The 18214-nt window shown below is 49.0% G+C and overlaps 4 protein-coding genes; 1 reads left to right on the plus strand and 3 right to left on the minus strand.

The window, feature by feature from the left end:
* Positions 1-210: 210 nt before the first annotated feature.
* On the minus strand, positions 211-4270 carry CHC_T00000150001 (hypothetical protein). XM_005719028.1 is given in 2 exon segments: positions 211-253; positions 254-4270. 1 exon segment carries the CDS (start codon positions 4268-4270, stop codon positions 254-256), a length of 4017 nt encoding a protein of 1338 aa, XP_005719085.1. The 3' UTR covers positions 211-253.
* An 820-nt stretch (positions 4271-5090) lies between these two features.
* CHC_T00009503001 (putative glycosyl transferase family GT77 cell wall biosynthesis) lies at positions 5091-7100 on the minus strand. The gene has a single exon (XM_005719029.1). The coding sequence runs from the start codon at positions 7098-7100 to the stop codon at positions 5091-5093; it is 2010 nt and encodes a 669-aa protein (XP_005719086.1).
* Positions 7101-8535: 1435 nt separating this feature from the next.
* Positions 8536-8931, minus strand: CHC_T00000151001 (hypothetical protein). The gene has a single exon (XM_005719030.1). It carries the CDS (start codon positions 8929-8931, stop codon positions 8536-8538), a length of 396 nt encoding a protein of 131 aa, XP_005719087.1.
* A 6-nt stretch (positions 8932-8937) lies between these two features.
* Positions 8938-17526, plus strand: CHC_T00000152001 (hypothetical protein). The gene has a single exon (XM_005719031.1). It carries the CDS (start codon positions 8938-8940, stop codon positions 17524-17526), a length of 8589 nt encoding a protein of 2862 aa, XP_005719088.1.
* The last annotated feature ends 688 nt before the right edge of the window (positions 17527-18214 follow it).

Here is an 18214-nt window from a genome sequence, read left to right on the forward strand (position 1 = left end):
TTGTTCCTTCTTAACGGCGCCCTTCCACTTGCACTTTCACGCATTTTTTTCGCAGCGCTGACCCACCGCCACTGCCGTGCCGCATGTCTACATCATCTGCGCATATGGATTGTACTGCAGAGAATTGAAAGACCCGCCAGCAGCTGCAGCCATGAACCCTGTACCAAATGGAACATTCGGACTCCGCTTTATGGGCGCCGGCATCAGCCCTTGTACAAAACTGTTTTAATGCACATCCTCGTCCCAACTCACTCTATACCCCGTTCGCAGTCTGTCGCAGCCGAAGTTTAAGTATTACCCTCTCCTCTCCACCAGTTAGATCTCTACCTCCCTCACCCTTGTGTGATCTCTTTCTGCCCTTTTCAGGGCCACCACTATCCCCGTCAACATTTTCCTCCTCCAACCGTCGCCTTCGTTTTCGCTCACGGCTGAAAGACACCGTCCCGTTCATTTGTCTCGTGTGGTCCGTCTGATTGCCGGAGTCTATGTCCATCATCTCGTTATGGCCGCTATCTTCCACTTGTGCATGCCGTTTTCTCAGTCGGAGTTTCACTGGAAATCCAAGGTCTCCATTCCCTTCCTCCCGACCTGTTGCCACCGATAATTCCACCTCGCTGGATTGCTCTCGCCGCTGCGTCTCTTGTGACTCCGCCTTGCTCGCGGCGTCTCCTCCTCGTCGCCGCTTTCGTCCATTTTGAGATGCTACCATCCCATTCCTCATTTCCGACTTTTCTTCTAACTCACCTGTAGCATCGCTCGAGCTTGCTCCCGCCGATGATACGCCTCCTGAATCCGCTCGGCTCGGCACTACCGCACCTCCATTCACACTTGCCGTCTCTGTCTTGACGTCCTTTTTGAAAGTCGATCCGGACCCCGTATCACTTGACTCTGTACGATTTCGTCCCGCCGTCTTCAGAGAACGCCGCGCATTGCGCACCTTCCGACGTTCCAAAACTTCATCATACGTTAAGTCTCCTTCCATCACCTTCAGCCATTCTGCATCTGTAAAGTCCACACCCTGCGTAGTATTTCGTCGCCGTCTTCCTCGACCATGCGATAGCAAAATTTCCTTCGCCTTCTCTTCCTCTGTTTTAAAATCCATTTCAGGTTGCAGCACCCACTCAGGCAACTCCGAATCCTTTGCAAAAAGCGGCCTAAGAGCGCCTGTTTCCCGGCATTCCTCATCGTACTTCGTGAATTCTTCAAATTCTTCGTCTGATCTTGCAAATAGCCGATTTAATTCTTCCATGTCAGGAACCACACCCACCTCATCCCCGTCATCGGTCTTTTGCCGCAAAATGTCTTTTAGCATCTGATGGCGATCGCTTTCCGTACTCTTGTTATTGAATTGCCCAGCTTGAATAACCTGCGCGTCAATCTGCAACTTGCGATTGGCTTGTTCAAGGATCTTTACTTCGACTGTACCAGAACATATTAGGCGGTAAACTCGAACCTCCTTCGTCTGACCGATACGATGAGCGCGATCTTGCGCTTGTAAATCCATCATTGGATTCCAGTCTGAATCAAAAATTATTACTGTGTCAGCGGATTGGAGGTTGAGGCCCACGCCACCAGCTCTTGTTGAAAGCAAAAAGCAGAAGTATGGTGAATCCTTCTCATTGAATCTATTCAAAAGGTTCTGTCTATCGTCTGCCCGTGTATTGCCATCGAGTCGGATATATTGAATTCCGATGGCAACTAGAAAATCTTCAAGATAGTCAAGGGCCGCTGTCATTTGTGAGAATATGAGCGTTCTGTGACCATGTATCCGGAATTTTGGGAGCATGTGCTGCAGAAGGAAAAACTTCCCACTAGCGCGAACCAGATGGTCTTGCGGCAGATCTAGAATCGCCTCAGCATCGTAGAAGAGGTAGGGGTGGTTGCAGATTTTCTTGCTCTGCATGAGTAGATTGTTGTACGACTTCACCGACGTGTTGTGTCCTCCAGTTGAAAGCCCGATGCGACTTTGCACTTGGCGATAAAGCACTCGTTGCCAGGATGACATGTCGCAGCGAATGACATGTTCAACTTTCTCGGGCAACTGAGACTCGACATCCGTCTTTAGTCTTCGTAAGAGGAACGGTCGTAGAACCTGGTGCAACCGATTGATGATAAGTAGTGTTTCCTCCTCTTCCAACTCAGCTGTGTCGCCTAAAGTAGTTGACTCAAAAGGCTGTTTAAACCACGTCTCAAACGTGTCAGCAGAAGCAAAAATTGTAGGCAGGAGAAAATTCAGCAGAGCCCAAAGCTCCGTCAGGTTGTTCTGCAGTGGGGTACCGGTTAACAGTAAGCGATTTCGAGATTTGTACCGCACGCCCAGCGTCATGGCCAGTTTGCAATTTGCATTCTTCATCCTATGCCCCTCATCGATGATAATGTACTGCCAGCGGATACGACTGAGAACCAGCTGATCCTTCACCGTGAATTCATACGTCGTTAGAAGCACATTGAAATCTCCGTCGCTCATCTGCTTTTGCTGAATCGCTCGACGGGTGTGCCTGTCACCGCGGTACGCCACTTTTTTCAAACTTGGGGCCCACAAGTCTAATTCCCTCACCCAATTGCCCATTGTGCTCAGGGGAACGATAATGAGATATGGGCCCGGATTCTTTTTCGCCTCCACGAGATAGGTGATCAATGCAATTGTCTGGATAGTCTTCCCCAGCCCCATCTCATCAGCAAGAATTCCGTTCAGATTGTTGTTGTATAGCGACACCATCCATTTCAGGCCTTCCAGTTGGTAAGACTTCAGTTCTCCGTGACCCATGATGGACGGTTGTTTCACCTCTTCCTGAACTGAATGCGTTACTGTGTAATACATGTCCCGTCTCTTGCGCATTGCTTCGATCGGCACTTGTTGTCGCATACCCAGCTCTTGGGAAAACATATTGTCCGACTTTTCCAAATTCGAATCATTAACTACATCTCGCGTCTTTTCAACCTGGGCACCTATCTGCATGAGGTAGTTGTCCGTCTGTCGCACGAGCTGCAGAAGGCGCTCATTTTTGGTGTCATTAAGAAGCCTCAAGTACGCTTGCTCATCATTGCTTCTCAGCAAACGGAGTCTTTCCATTCGTTCAAGCTTCTTCTTCTTTTCCTCAAGACGCTTCTTTTCGAGAAAGTGTCTTTCCAAACCTTTCCATATTCGAGCCCTGCAGTTTCTGGCAAATGCAGACGCATTTTGAAAATTTTCGACATGTGCTTGTAGCTTTGCTTGGTATCTTCGATTGCGCTTTTGCCTTTGCATGTCCATTCTTGACAAATCTGCGTGAGCTAGTCGGATGCTATCTTGTGCAACAACGGCGGGCGGGCGGGACGGAAGCTCATTGATACCATCAAAAGGCGTTATCCTGGGGCAACCCTCCGTGTAGGAGTATATCGGAGGGTCTTGTCGACGAAATAATCTTGTAAGATGATCTGTAGGCACAACACCATCTTCTTGAATGACAGGAGAGTACATTTTCTTCATTTCTCCACACACTCTGAAGCGAGCAATGCGTTGTAGGTCCAGTAGAGAGAGTTGTTTTGCTTCAATGATTGCCTTTCTCCGCGTCTGCTCGGTCATTCCGAGGGGCATGGCGGCGAGTTCAGCCTGGCGCCGACGAAGAAGTCGGTATAAAATTCGTTCCCTTTCAGCAAGAATCGATCTAATCTTGGAGGAATTGTTGAAGGCGTTTTGAGGGGAACGATATTTTGAATTCAGCGTATGCATAATCACATCCATTTCGTCCCGTTCGGGGCTCGAAGCATCGTTGACTGGTATCAAAGGTTCTACCAGATTTGACATGGCAGGCGCTGCGGCAATAAAACGTGAAGAATGTTCTTCTCGCGGACGGAACCGCGAAAATGGGCGTTGAGGTTGATCGCCTTGATTCGGGGGCAGCATAGCGTTTGGAATGCCTTGGGATTGTTGCAGATTTGGTGGATGGGGAGCCTCTTGCGCCATGGGAACGGGCAGCACGTTGTGGCTGACGTGAGGTGTTAGTGCAGGAAGTGTTGGGGGTGGCGGGATGTTGCGCATTGGCAACGGAACGGGGCTCGAGTAAACCAGGTTTCTGCGACGGGGAAGAATAAAACGTTGAAAAGGTAATGGGGCTGGAACAGGGGTTCTGCTAAATGCATGTGTAGACGGGGGCTGTGCTGGCACTGGGAGCGGCGGAGGGGGAGGAAACATGTCTTCGCGCGTCGAGGAAAGGTCGTCGGAGGAATCGCCCATCAGACGTCGTTTCCGAACACTGGCATGGCGCTGGCCCGCTCGGAGTTTGTGCATCTTATGAGCGAAGCTGCTGGACTTCAAAAGGGTCTCGTTTCGAGCGCGGGCGCCAAGGTCGGTATCGGCTCGCACGAGTTGAATGAGAGCGTCCGTGGCCTTCCGCGCTGGCTTGGGGAGGAGCTTGAGGGAAAGGCGTTGAGGAGCTGAGGTAGAATAGCATAGCAGTGAGTTCCCTAAACGCGTAATCTTGCTCCTTGGTCCTCTTCCAAGCAGTAGGATCCGCAAGCTTCAAATCCATCGCGGCGTTTCGGTGTCCCCGGAATGTATGGCTCTCGAATTGAGGTCATGTGCAACCTTTGCGCCATTGTTAGAAGTCGGGAGGATGAGGAGGCGTGCCGAGTTGACGAGCTGGAGCAAGGCGCGGCATCTGGGATCTTCTGGGGAGACGTCGGCATCGAGCAGTTGGCGCAGAGCGAGGGCGGCCTGGTGGACGATTTGCTGAGGCACGCGCGTGTTGACGCCGGTGACGATTGCTCCAGCGTCGAGGGAGAGATTAAGATGGCGCATGGGGTCGGCAAGAAAAAAGGGGCGGGTTTTCGAGAAATCGAATCTACGACTCGGGCAGAAACAGGGGAGCAGATGAGCATGAAATGGCTTGGTGCGCTCTTTGACAAAAAGCGACGCGCCCTCTTGTTGGAATACTCCTACTGTACTATCTACTGTACCGCACAGCGCCAATACTTTTTTATATTTATTTAATTCAACTGTAAGCACTCTCCCCATGTCCCCAAAACAAATGCAAGCCTGTACGGTAGGCCTGTACGGTAGTAGACGGGTATTAGCGTCGCGACCAAACCCTCTTCCCTCTATCATCATATCAATCTCCCTCTGCCTCTTTGTGCCAACGTCCCGGCATCTGCAAAAATTCATACCGCAGAGCCTTCCTCACTGAAACCTGGTCGCACGTTATATTATCTCTCTTCAAAAACCAATGTCCGAACTCCTGCGCCTGTGACTTCTTCGCCTCTGCTCCAGAGACAAAGTTGTTGCTAATCGTCACAGGTCGCTTCGCATCCTCATTCGTGTACGTCCCCGTGTACCATGATCCCTCAACGAAGGCTTGCTTGTCGAGTAAACCAAGAGCCACCGGAAAGTCCTGCGTAAAATCCCGTTCGAAGAGCAGCAGAGCGCTTAGCTGAGTTTCATCATGTGCGACAATTGATTGCGAATGAATATCTTTTGTCTCAATCTGCATTTCATCGTACGATAGTCGAAACCGGTGATACACCTCGCCCCATAATCGTCTTGTCGACAATAGTGCTCTTAACAATAGCATGCTTCCTGCTATCTTCTGTTCTGAGTCCAGCGTCCCAACCACGTCGGCCCCTGCATGCACCTCTTTACCTATGCGTATGAACGGATCTTGAAGCCATATCTGGTCCGTTTCGAACAGAAACACATCAATCCCTCTGTCCAGCAAGTCTCGAATCAGCCGCGCCCTCATCAACATCATTTTCCAGTACGCGGGCTGCCCGTCGAGAATATGTACGCTATCCATGTTCTCCGGCGACAACGCGTCCGTAATATCTATAGTACGCCCAACACCAGATGCATCGAGTACGGTTTTTGATTCTTTATCGAAGGTGATCCAGAAGATGTGCGGTGGCTCAAAGCCTGCCTGCTTCACGTTGCACAACCAGCTCTTCGTCAACTCCAAAACTTGTGAACTGATCACTGCAATCGATACCATGGTTGGGCGTTCAGCAACGATACTTTGCAAAGCTTCAAAGTAGCGCTTGCCAAACTCTGCGTCGAACGGTTCGTACCAAACCGACCCAATTCTCACGCTGTCCCCGTACTGCGTTGAGAGTATCTTCTTTGCGCTTTCGTCTGACGCAGCAGAAATGCCATCCTTATCTGTCCCAGGCGCCGCACCAGGGAGGCGTATACCCAAGTTTGACTCTGCTGAAATAACACGCATTGTGTAGCTCGCTGCCCACCTAGTAAACCATCTCTCCCACAGGAGATAAGGGTTTCCTACATACCCGTAATTCTTCCCCACGCGTGTGCTATACTTGATTAGTTTCCTATCTTGCTTGGAATTCGACTCTCCCCGCCGAAATGTGGGGACAGACATGTCTTCTTCCCAAATATGAGGCCAGCTAATCCACTCCCGCCTTCTTGATTTGAACCACTGCGAAAAAAATGCCCACATATCCTCTCGACCCGTTCGCGACGGAGAAAATGCGCACGTTGTATTCAAAGGCCCAACGACATGCGACCACCATGGTGAAAGCGACATTTCCCCATGGCAGCCAATCGCTGCTCCGACATACTCCCTTCGTCCGCCGGCTGTGTAGTACTTGTCAATTCCGACGTGCGCAAGCTTCAACCAATCCATTGCACGGGTCGTAAACTTGATACCGTCCCTGAGGAAAACGACAGCGGTGCTCTTGGGAACGTCATCGAGGGTGATATCACCCCACATCCGCATACCGCTTTGAAGTCGAACGTCGACAGCGCACTTCTTTTGCTTTAGGACGCATAGCCCATCGTATTCTCTGGAAAATTGAGCATGAACCCGCTCTGAGCTCGTGTAGAGACGATACACACAGTTCTGATCTTCGATTTGAAGCTCATTGACACCGACAAGAGAGTGAACGATAGAATCAGAGGCCACAATTGAAATGAACATGACATCTGGACTTTTGTGAGGGAGCGATATCCATGAATCTTTACATTTCCCAGCGCCGCGAGAGAGCTTTCCTTGAAATAGAAATGTGGAAAGACAAGCTAGGCATATAAGTACAAGGGTCGAAGAAATAGCGAATGAGAAAAGCCTACCACGGTCGTGTCGACGACGGAAAAAGAAACGAAAGTCTCCCATACAGCCTTTACCGAATAGGTGGAGAGTAAGACGGATCAATCGGTCCTTCCAACAAACTAGTCTCTTCTGAGTGCTGCTGATTGTGCTTCAAAGCTAGGCAGCATCAATCAGGTCGGGCTCTCCACGATGACCAACTGCGGCCGAGTTGGTGAGGAATTCTAACACAATTGCTGAGAACGTAACCATCGTGCAGCATGCACACTGCTGGGCCCATCATGGTGGACGCAGATGATGATGGTGAAACATATTAAGGATCGGAAAGAGGCCCACGTCCCTGTTCCTTCCCCGCGACCGGGTCGGTCGAGTGGTGAATCCAATTGACGCGTGTAACGGTTACTGCGATGCACACGGATGACTGGAGCATAACCATGAGCTGTTTGGATTTACTGTAGTACAATTTTGTCAAGGCTGTGATGTGAGCCTTACAGTATACTGTACTGCTCTGTACTGTGGTGCAACTTTCAAATGTGCGACACGAATCTCACGCCCTGTGCCCACAGGGCGTGTGTTGAGATCAACATGAAGTGCCCAGCACTCCTATACACGTGTATAGTAAAGTGCTGTGCACTTCGAGCACCCATGATGAACGTGGTGCGAGAGGCCCTGTCACTATTTTATGCAATCTCAATCTACTGTAGTGCGGTCGTAAAATTTACTCAAATCAATGGCGCCTCGCAACGTTCCTTCTCCTTTCTTACAGGCCCTGTGAATAAAAGACCTGCCTGGCTTCGAAGCCCCCATTGCATGCCACCCCGCTCCACCAATGCATCAGTCTGCATCGCCTCCAGTTCTTTTCAGGCGCTCGCCCGTGCGATTGCTCAAAGTCTTACAGAGAAGAATCGGCGCGAAAGACATAATGGAGCACTTCAGCACGACGTATTTGTTAGTGTGCATGACTGTAGCGGCGGGCGAAGATGCTACATGTGTTTGAGAATCTTGCCGCCCTTGAATCCACTGACGGCAATTGGGTTATTATCGGCATACTGTACAACTAATACGAAAGTATTTTGAAAGAAACGAGATCCGGTCCTAGAGGGCATAATATTCTAACCCGAAAACCACCGTGTCAGCATTTCATCTTTCTAGCGGTCCGGCACTATGCATCCAATCGGTGCAACTCGCCGGCTCAAAGCTTGACAACCGATATGTAGTCTCTATGCACATCTGACCAATTACGTTTCGTCGTACGGCAAAGAACCCTCTAGGATATTTTAGTCAGAGCTGCCAGAAAGCAGTGTAATCTAGTCCTGGATGCAGAGGCACACAAGTGGCTCCATTCTATGGCTTTGTAGGCGCGACATCGCAACAGATGTATTTCGTGTCTTCTCAGATGAGTTTTCCCGAAAGGCAGACCTTTCACTGTTGCACGACTCTCATTTGATTCACAGGCATGAAAAGTTGTTCGTTGAGAAGGTGGCTCACCTTGCTTCGCGGCTCAAGGCTGGATCAAATTTTGGCGTTCAGACTTCAGATGACTTCGCCTTCCTTGCGCGTGTCGTGAAGGAAATCTTTGATGAAGTGATGGAAAAAACAAACGCTTTCTATTGGACGGTAAGAAATACTCATTGCTGTACAAAATTACACGTGTAGAACTCAGTATGAGCCCGACGACGATTCTGGGGAAGTTTTTGCGCCAGAGCCGAACACCCTGCGGTTTTTGGCGTCGGCGGTGGCGTAGGGAAATCCGTCGGCAAGCTCCTAAGCCTACCTGTTGCCGCCTGCCGCTTGCAAGCGACTTGCCTTTTCGACCGCGCTCTACTGTTTTTGACATCGGCGTGCTCCTGATTGCAAGCCATTCTCTCCAAATCTTCTCTCCGGCATCCGAGGACATGACAATATGAGAGGCAACACTGGAGAGGGGCCCATTAGGGCCTTGGACGAAACGTCTTTGGCCACCGGGGGGCAGCGATGGCGATTTATTCCTCTTAACCAACGACTGAAAAACGCTTCGGCCCGCCATTCATCTCTTCCATCTACTCTGTTCGATTCCAGTTCATCCAACGTCAACCCCGATGATACGATATTTTCTCATTTATCCGCCGCATTGGTGGCTAATTCCGAAATCAATATCACCACCACATTTTCCGAATACGTTCAACAAGTCAAACCGCTCACTCATTCACTCCCGCTCATATACAGAAATCGAAAGAGGATCGTCACCTTAACACTTGACGCCCTGCTTTCCTCAACAAAGAATGCAGCGGAAGCCACGCCGTCCATTGCCAACTGCCTTACCGCCTTGGCAAAAGACTTGGGCTCACAAGAATTTCTTCCATTCTTTTCGCGTATGGTTGAAATGTTTGCTGTCATCCTAGATACCGGCAGAACAGGCGGGAAATTGACAGATGACGCTGTTCCGAAGGGCTCAACTGCTACAGTTCTGTGGGATCCGGAAGTTTCCATGGTTCCGCTTTTCGCAACATTAGCCGAAATAACCAAAGAATGCTTGCATCCATTGGCTTCTAATCCTGCCCAGACTATTACTGACTTGATACCCCTTCTAAGTAACGCACACTTTCGCGTGCGAGAGATGACGGCGGAGTCATGCCTCGGATACATTGTTCGGAAATCCCGAGACGTCGTTCTGGTGAAAGATCTCGTCTGCAAGCTCCTAGAAGTCTCAGAAGATAATAGATTGAGGGACGGAAAAGATCTTTTTCTACTCGACGGTTTGGGTGACTCCTTGTATGAAGCAGTTCGGCTGCCTTCGGGGCGCCTTCATTCAAGAGCATGTGAAGTTCTTCGTCACTCTGTGCTACGAGCGAACGACTTCCACGCGAGCGCATCGAACGGCCATGAGTTTGTTACTGAGAACAGAAACCGCATGCTTCAGGTTATTTCACTCTGTCTGTCCCGTCTTTCCCGCCATCTTAAAAGCTCAGCTGACATTCGCTCGGTTGGCCTCGTTTTTCTCGAAGTGGGGAATGCTGCGAAGAGAGAAGGGAATGCACAGCAAACTGGAAACGTTGCGTTTCTGTCAAACCGGTGGCTTCAAAGTACTGACAGAAGCGTAACTTCTTCTCATGACCAGGTGCTTCTTCAAAAGTTTTTACTTGCGTTCTCGGGATGGGCTGGTACTTTTGCATCGAACGCTTATGTCGTCTACGAATGCCTTGGCGGAATAGCAATCATAATTTGCACATCTTTGGGCGATAAGTCTCGAGAATCTACGCTTCGAGTGTTTTGCTCGGTTTTATCGAAGGTGTCAAACACGACGGAGGCCGATACGTTATTGTGTGCTATTGATGTAATCGTTCGGATGCAGACGTGGAAATTGCAATTGGTGGATCAATCAGTCCTCATTGTTTTCTCTAAAGTGTGCGATCAGCTTGCTACGATAACGGACCCGATGCAGCTTAATGATTCGAGCTGTAGAGTATCCGTTGTTGCTCTCAATAGGGCTCTAGCCGTTCTGCGGCCCACATCGAGAGGTGAGGTCTGGATGAGATTGCCATCGGTAAAGAAACTCCGAATACCGACACTCGAAAGGCAGCTTTTGACGATGGTTTCGCAGCAGGCAAGTAGCAAACCGGCTGAGCGTGGAGACAAGCCAATGTCAGGTCTTTTGGAAAGTGCCTTGGAATACCTCTCGCTCGTTCCATTTTTCAATGACTCCGAAGCCCTACAGGGCCTTATTTCGATGAAGGGCCTGAAATCGGATGGGGATGGAAGACTCTTGAGCGCTGTGATCGTTCAAATAGATGGAAATTTGCGGGACAATTCCCCTTCTTTCCAGTCCGATCTTTTGGTATTAGTGGACCGGATATTGGTGGCAGCGGAGAAATCAACCGTGACGCCGCTAGGAATAGAATCCTTAGTCCGGTTTATCCAACTATTTCCCACGCAGGCGAAGAAGATTTTTCAGCGGCGACTTGAAAAGTCGGAAAAGTATATTGAGGTGCTTTCGTCAAATTTAGGGTCTTCGGAGAGAAGTGTCAGGATGCAAACAACTGAAATGCTTCACGACATCACATGCTGTCTTCTTGACGAAGGCGTTTCTAGGGGGGGGAGCTACTCCAAGAATGATTTCCGCGGAAATGTATCGGGAATAATAGAGGACATGCAAAGCTCTCTTCTAAGTGAAGGGTCACTTCCCAAAGGTTTCTTCGCTGCCTTACGACATGTTTTACGTACACTGTCGACGTTGTCTGAGATCGATGAGATCTTGCGACTGCTGAGAGAAATGGCTCGCCTTCTTGCAAAATCCAGCAATGTGCACAGGCTCGTTCTTACAGCCTCCGTGCACTTTAGCGTTGGACTGCTTCGCACACCATTCAAGATGCTATGGGAGTGTGCTGGAAGCATTTGGAGTGCCGCTGCTTCTCACATGGGCAAAGAAGCAGTAGGCGTGATGATGCAGAATCTGAAACTAGCTGAAAACAATTTGATTCTCTTATCTAATGCGAAACGAGAAAGTCATACAGATCTTGATGTCGAAGATGTGGAGTTGGCAGGATCTGAAGGCAAGGGGCCATGTGACCCAGCAAGTGAATCTAATAGAGATCAAAGCAGAGAGGGCACTTCTGAGGCTTTTCTAAAGACACACCACCTTCCAAGAGAAGGCGTGAAGCACTTGAAGAGAAGTCGTTCATCTAGTGGGGCGGGCAGGAAGAAGATGGCGTTTTGGCAACAAACATTAAGGCAGTGGGACCATGAAGAATGGAAGATGCATTGCCAGGAGAAAGTGTGTCAGGCTATAGCAGAAATGCAAGACGCCACCGAGGAAGGCGATGAACCAGGGATCCTCGAGGGCACCACAGATAGCTCAACAATGTTGCGCCAAATTCTTCGAATACTCTCTGAAGACCATCACATTGTTTCCGCATTTCGGAACGACATTTTGCTATCGTACTTGCATCTTGACCCCAGTTTGTTTTCAAGAAGCGAAGGAGACTCACTAGCCATCAGCTTTGCCAGTTTACTCGCAAAGTTGGGTGGTTTAAGGCTGACTAACACGGATGATCGAGAGCTTTTACTGCGCCGCCGTCTTCTTACTGATCTCACGCGTCCAAATCCCGCACTTCAACTTGAGTGCCTTAGATGCCTTAGTTCGACTCGCTTGAATCCATTGAAGCCTTATCGAGAATCCTTCATCCGCTTAACCAAAGATGCAACATTCCGAGATGAGCTGAGCAAACTGGGCGACACCTTACTCCCGAACCTAGAATCTGGGGAGAGAGGAAACATCCCTACGGAGGTGGATGACTTCATACTCGATGTCGTCCTGCGAATATGTTTCTCAAAAATGACAGGCAAAGCAAACCGGACAGAATCTAGGCGCGCTGCAGCTCTAGTATTCATCGTGTCAAATCTTCCAATAAGCATCGCAATACCAAGGATCATTGACCTGGTTCTCGCTCCGGTGGCCGGCATCGTAAGCGAAACTCAAGAAGGGGTTCGTGACGGCACTGCGATTTCAATTAAGCGATTTCCACCTGTAAGTGTCCAGATGGGTCAGCTTACCTCCATCGAATCAATAATGAAGCATTGTCTAAAAGCCCTCGACGCTGCTTCATGTCGAAAACTTTCTGCAGCGTGTCTGGCCATGCTGCAGAACGCCTCTAGCGGATCTACGGCAAAGGCAATCAGATCTCGTTCTCTCCGCATACTCGCAAAGATGTGCGACGGAAGAGCGCATAGTAGTGCAGATATTGTGCTTCCTGTTCTCGCGGCGATGCGAAAGAGTAACTTTGAAGTCACTCGAAGGAGTCACAATAGTGGGCTACCAAGCCTTCTTTGCTTCGTTGCCGCCGTATTCAAGTCCAGTCCATCCAAGGAACAGCAGCTAGTGGTAATGAAGGAACCATGGGCGGTTATATGGTCTTTGCACGTACTCAAAGCGAAAAACTCGTCTCCCGAAGCAGTTCAAATGTCTCTTGTCGTTGCACGTGGTATCTGTGATTTAATCATTCCGCAGTTGACGACCTCTAGTGAGCAGCCTGATTCAGTCATCGAGATTTCCTCAGACTACTCTGAAGTGACCTGTGAGCTCGTTTCAGCCCTGCAGCAGTTATTGCATAGACTAACTGAGAACGTGCTGACTGAACGAAATGCGAGAAAGCACTGGGATCCTATTTTCCATGAAGCCTTGCTTGTTGTAGAAAGAATGATACATACCTCTTCGTTGCAGAGCCATGGTCTGGTCAGTATTGCTTCCGGACTCGTTCTTTATTTAGAGAATTCTCACACGTTTGAAAGCACATATGAGCACGCACTGAGAGTACTCACGGCAATTTCACAACAGCTGTCTGTTCGAAGGACACCCACAAATGTGGATGAAATTAACAAGAGCCTTTTACAAGTGCGTGCATCTGCAATGAAGTTACTGCCATTTTTCTCCCATGCCCGGTTTGTGCGACAACCTGGAACATACACCCAGCTTTGCAAATTTTTGGCTGTTCTTGATGCTCCAGACTTGCAGGCCGCAGCGAACTATTTACAAATGATGAACGCAATGGAAAAGTCGCGTGTCGACTCTCCTGACGTGGACTGCCGAATCGATGGCTTGAATTTAGTCATCAGTGCGTTCAAGAGCGCAACGGAGACGTCGACCGACCAAAGCATCTCCCCGGGAGAAGTACGGTTTTCACTACCGGGGAATTCTGCTGCAGAGTCTCATGGCGTGGTTTGCTCTGCTGACGCAATAACTGCAATTACACATGGCTGTATCTGCTTAGTGATGTTTGATGATGTGGCCGTACGCGGGACCTCTGGCTATGCTTTGCAGCTTATTGGGGAATGGTCTGGAATTTCGAACTTGAACAGTGCAAGAGTTTGCCAAAGTCGCATATTCCGATTGTTGATGGAAGCTGTGGGGACTGCAACTACGGGAACAGTGCGGAGAGAGTATACTAAAGCATTTGCCGCAGTAGTTCGACACGCAAAGAATGTCGAGAATCATGATGAATGGAATGGGTACTCCTCCTTTCCGTTGCTAAAACTTCTCTCTAATCGAAAAGACGTTGACTCTGACTTCTTTGATAATATTGTACACTTGCAAGCTCACCGTCGAAGTCGAGCACTTCGCCTGATTCGGAATTCTATCTTCGAGTCGAATGACTGCTCGAGTCGCGATGCTCTAACTTCACTTGCTTCACACTTCGCTCTACCAGTCGCGATGCAAATTGCGCTTGAATTATCTGAAGACGTTGAGCAACGCAATGTAAGCTCACGACATGCAGAATCACGAGCAGGGGCGGAAAGCGATGTGGCTGTTTGGGCAATTGAGCTTGTTGGAGTTGCTGCCCGCTGGCTGCCCTGGCCAGAATTGAAAACATGTATACGTGAGCTCATGAAAGATATACGTCACTGCGAACACGAGAAACGATCAAGGACTCTGTACAAACTCCTTGTTGCTGTAGTGGAAGCAATCCCCCACACCATTTCTGTGCAAGACGGCCTAGACGGACCCTCACGTGATTTCTTGACGGGGAACTTGTTGCCAGCTTTGTTGGGCCATATTACCGCGGGAGGTATCGGCGGTAATCATGTTGAAATCAATGAACTGGTGCAGACAAAGCAGAATCGCTACAAGCGAGGCTCATCAGGTGCAGTGTTTCGTGCCCCAGTGGCCAGCGCCATTGCACATCTACTAACCTGTTTTCCAGGCTCAGACGGAGACGTGATTATTCCACAGCTAGTGGCCCCGTTGGCGAATGCATTGCGATCACGCAAAACTGCGGTTCGTGACTCCGCCAAAAAGGCTCTCAATTCTATAATAATGACTCTAGGCACCCGATATTTGCCGTATATTATACAGCAAGTACTTTCGGCTCTCAAGGAGGGATTTCGTAAGGATGCCTGTGTGTACGTCATACATTCTATACTGGTGGGGATACGGGACAAGACCAATGATACTTCAAAGAACGGAAACAGTGACTCCCTGAGTCTCGATGGTGCAGCGCAAATCATCGCTAAATATTTGGCAGATGAACTTCAGAGTGGAGCAAGCACGTCGGGAAAAGATTTCGAGGATCCCAACGCAACAGCTTTTTTTCAGAAACAAGCCTCTTCGAGAGCGATAAGATCATGCGAATGCGCAGAGATTTTAGCTCAGCAAATTGACTTTGGCAAGAGTGCTCGCATTGTGTTACTTCCTTTCCGAAATTTGCTGTCTAGCACATCGTCTTCGAAACTCATTTCAAGAACAGAAAACCTTCTCGGTCGAGTTCTGACTGGCCTCGCTAAAAATTGTTCGATGAAGTCCAAAGATGCGCTGACGTTTTGCTACGAACTTATCTCGGCTCAGAAAGATTCAGAATGGCTGCATGATGCAACTAGGAGTGATCATGAGCCTCCAGAGGCTAATGTTTTGAAAGAATTGTATGCAGTTTCCAGGGGCTGTGCGACGATGGTCTCTTTTGGATTACAGCTTATGTGCATTGTCGTGTCTAAGAACCAAATACTCTTTAGCGGCGTCTCGAGCGAATCTCGCGAGTACCAGGCAATGTTAGAACCGTTCTTGCCACTAATTGTTCAGGCTCTCCGGACAAAGCATGACACTCTTACCCTTTTTGCTTTACGGGCAACCCAGAAGCTAATGAAGTTACCGTTGTCGAACAAAAGTATCGTTGCGCAGATGATGTCAGACAGAATTGTTGATGTGTTGTCGCACAGTGGAGGAGTGATGACTCATGGTGATGTATTGTTCAATTCTTGCCTTCGAGCGGCAGCAGTTTTAATGTATGATGGTAGTAACGGAGGATTCAAGGCCTTATCCAAAGATCGTGTAGAAGCTTTGATATCCGTGTCATGCAAGAGTTTGGAAAGTGGAGGGCTGGAAGCAAGGTCAGCTGCCATTGCGCTTCTGAAAGCGGCAGTGGGCTCAAAAATAATGATTTCAGCCGTCTATGACGCTATCGAAAGAGTTAACGAGATGGCCATTCATTCCCAGTCCTCGTCGTTACGGTCATCATGTACCTCCCTCTCCGTTCAGTTTGCAGTTTCATTCCCTCTCGGCTCAAAACGGGTTAGACAACACCTGGAATTCTTCGTGCGAAACTTGAATTATGAACTGCCAACTGGACGCTTGGCTGCTTTACAGGTCATAAGAACTTTGATATTGAAGTTCCCAAGCGATGCACTGACGGATGAGTCGCAATATCTGTTTGTGGCACTTGCCGCGAGTGCCGCACGAGACTCAGACGGGGACTGCAGATCGTGTGCTTCGGAAGCTCTACAATTGCTATTTGAGAAGGCATCGTCAGGTAGGGGTATCTACAGCCTGCTGCAAATGTCTACGGCCCTGGCGGGCGTTAAGTCGGATATGATCGCTATTGATGATCACATTGAAGTCATAACTACAATCGAAGACGACGTTCAGCTTTCAGGGGCGGTGGCTCTGTCGAGAGCATGCAAGAGCCGCCGAATGACATCTTCCCAGCTCAATATGATTGTTCGTGTCGTTACTGTTGTCCTGACTGACCGTCTGGGAGAAGGCAAGTGGGAGACCGTCTATGGGCTTCTCGACGCCCTTGAAAGTGCATTTGACGTTCAGGAAACCGCAGTACAATCGGAACGTCTCGAGGTGCAGCAGCACACGCTCAAGTTGTGGGACTCCTTGCCGTTGTTGCTGATACACAAGCATCCATGGGTAAGGCTTTCATCAGCACGACTGCTTGGTTCCCATCTGAGCGTTCATGGAGACAACAAAAGAGCTGCTGAAAAAAGGCCGGCGGTACCTTTTTCTTTGCTCTGGGAGTCAAGCACAAATGTTCGCAATATTCTGAATTGCTGTTGTGCACAACTCGAGGCATCCTCTATTTCAGAAAGCCTTGTTCATCAATGTCTTAAAAATATATTGTGCATCGCGAATGTACTATTTCACAACCCTGCCATTGGGGACCTTGCGCGAGAGCCCAGAGCTGGAAAGAGGGATATTCAACAAGAGAACCAGAACGCTGTTATTGTCCCCACAAGCTTGAAAACACGAAATCCCGGTCTGCATTGGTTAGTGTGCCGCGTATCTGGACTGGCAACGCGACCAGGTACGGAAGCAGCAGACAGCCTTCGGCGCGGTTGTGCTATGCGGTTTCTTCACGTGATCGCCAAGTGGTGGGGTGTTGACTTCGTTCTCCCAAACCAAAAGCTGTTTATCGCCCCTATTGTGAAGGTACTAGAGCACAAAGCCCCAACAACTGTCTCTCAGGTTGGAAACAGAGGATATGAAAGCTTAGTAGCGAGCCAAGAAAATATTGGCATGGATGGGTTGAAGGAAATTGCTGGGACACTGCAGGAAGCGCTTGTTGAGGTGTTAGGTGGTGGCGCCTATTACAGCATGTATAAGCTTTTGCGAAATGAGCGCAATGAGGTCAAGGAAGCTCGAAAACGACAAGCTGCTTTTGAACTCGCCATAAACCCAGAACGGGCAGCCAAGAGGAGAAGGAAGAAAGCCGAGTCAAGGAAACGCAAAAAGAAGGGTGGTTGAAAGCGATGTTCAATGCACATAGCCTGCGACGGTTGTAGATAGAAGATATGCGGTTGTAAATACGGTTTACTTTGTCACAAAAGGCATAGCTACATCTAGTGTCTAGACGACAAGTGACCTCATATGAGGCTACTTTTCAACTTGTTTTTTCTCAAGTTGTGTTTGCTCAACAAGAAGGAAAACGATACTCTCGCCACCGCAGATGACTTCTGCGTTGCGGAAGGATGGCGTTTGGTGAGATCTGCACGTCTTTTCCAGCCATTTCTAGAATGACAAAAAAACCTCTTTTTGACCAACCTCAAAACGTTGCGTGTTGATATCTTCGAGACCAAAACACCTGTTTAAAATGTCAACCGGGTATTGAAACTTCATTAGATTCTTAGTCCTTCTGCGTATCCACAATTGCTATCTCAATGTTTTGCAAGATGTTATTGCCGAGGGCATGTACGTTAAAAAAATGGCGTCCAAACTGACTTTATAAAATTTCGATTTTTAAATCGTTAATAAGTTTGTCCGTAAAATAATGCGTTGTTTTTTTCCATTTGCCCAGAAACTCGCTGGACATAAAGTAAACCCGAGATTGAAAAATTCCACCACAAGTTTTGCGGACTGACCTCCAGCAGGGTACCATCGTACCCAGCCGGAGGGCAGTCCGCAAAACAGCCCGCAACAAACGCAAGTCTGGTAC

The sequence above is a fragment of the Chondrus crispus genome, genomic scaffold (genome assembly GCF_000350225.1).
Source record: "Chondrus crispus Stackhouse genomic scaffold, scaffold_457, whole genome shotgun sequence".
Classification (NCBI taxonomy): domain Eukaryota; phylum Rhodophyta; class Florideophyceae; order Gigartinales; family Gigartinaceae; genus Chondrus; species Chondrus crispus.

Coding starts and splice junctions, on each gene's coding strand:
- CHC_T00009503001 (XM_005719029.1), bottom strand. CDS start 7,100: ATGGGAGACTTTCGTTTCTTTTTCCGTCGTCGACACGACCGTGGTAGG.
- CHC_T00000150001 (XM_005719028.1), bottom strand. CDS start 4,270: ATGCACAAACTCCGAGCGGGCCAGCGCCATGCCAGTGTTCGGAAACGA.
- CHC_T00000151001 (XM_005719030.1), bottom strand. CDS start 8,931: ATGTCCTCGGATGCCGGAGAGAAGATTTGGAGAGAATGGCTTGCAATC.
- CHC_T00000152001 (XM_005719031.1), top strand. CDS start 8,938: ATGAGAGGCAACACTGGAGAGGGGCCCATTAGGGCCTTGGACGAAACG.